The sequence below is a fragment of the Neophocaena asiaeorientalis genome, unplaced genomic scaffold (assembly GCF_003031525.2).
Source record: "Neophocaena asiaeorientalis asiaeorientalis breed wild unplaced genomic scaffold, Neophocaena_asiaeorientalis_V1.1 scaffold357, whole genome shotgun sequence".
In the NCBI taxonomy this organism is placed as follows: Eukaryota; Metazoa; Chordata; class Mammalia; order Artiodactyla; family Phocoenidae; genus Neophocaena; species Neophocaena asiaeorientalis.
Genome location: NW_020173270.1, coordinates 2,166,731 through 2,167,051, shown reverse-complemented (window position 1 = coordinate 2,167,051; position 321 = coordinate 2,166,731). Strand labels below are relative to the sequence as shown.

The window sequence follows — 321 nt, the reverse complement described above, 5'->3', positions numbered from 1 at the left end:
CCGAGGGCGCCGCACCGCTCAGACCAGCGCGTAGTCGAACTGCCCGCGCTCGAGCGCCTCCTTGTGGTCTGTCCAGGACGAGGCGGGCATGCGGCTGTAGGGGTCGAGCAGGATACGCACGCAGCGAACCATCAGCAGCACCAGCACCACGAGCAGGCACAGCACGAAGGCGAACACGGTGCGCTGCTCCGCGTCCAGGCCCGCGCCCACCGGGGGCCCCGTCGATGGCGGCAGCGGCTCGGGGGACAGCGTCCACGTCGCGCTCATGGCTCACATCGCCGCGCGCCCTGCGGAGGAGGGGGCCCGCCCGGGAGGCAGGGA

General features: G+C 73.2%; 1 protein-coding gene across 1 annotated transcript; it reads right to left on the bottom strand.

The window, feature by feature from the left end:
- Positions 1 to 17: 17 nt before the first annotated feature.
- Positions 18 to 281, bottom strand: CTXN1 (cortexin 1). Its single transcript, XM_024745991.1, has one exon. The coding sequence runs from the start codon at positions 265 to 267 to the stop codon at positions 19 to 21; it is 249 nt and encodes an 82-aa protein (XP_024601759.1). The 5' UTR covers positions 268 to 281; the 3' UTR covers position 18.
- Between the last annotated feature and the right edge of the window lie 40 nt (positions 282 to 321).

Excerpts from the sequence above, each read along its gene's own strand:
- CTXN1 (XM_024745991.1), bottom strand. The coding sequence starts at position 267 with ATGAGCGCGACGTGGACGCTGTCCCCCGAGCCGCTGCCGCCATCGACG.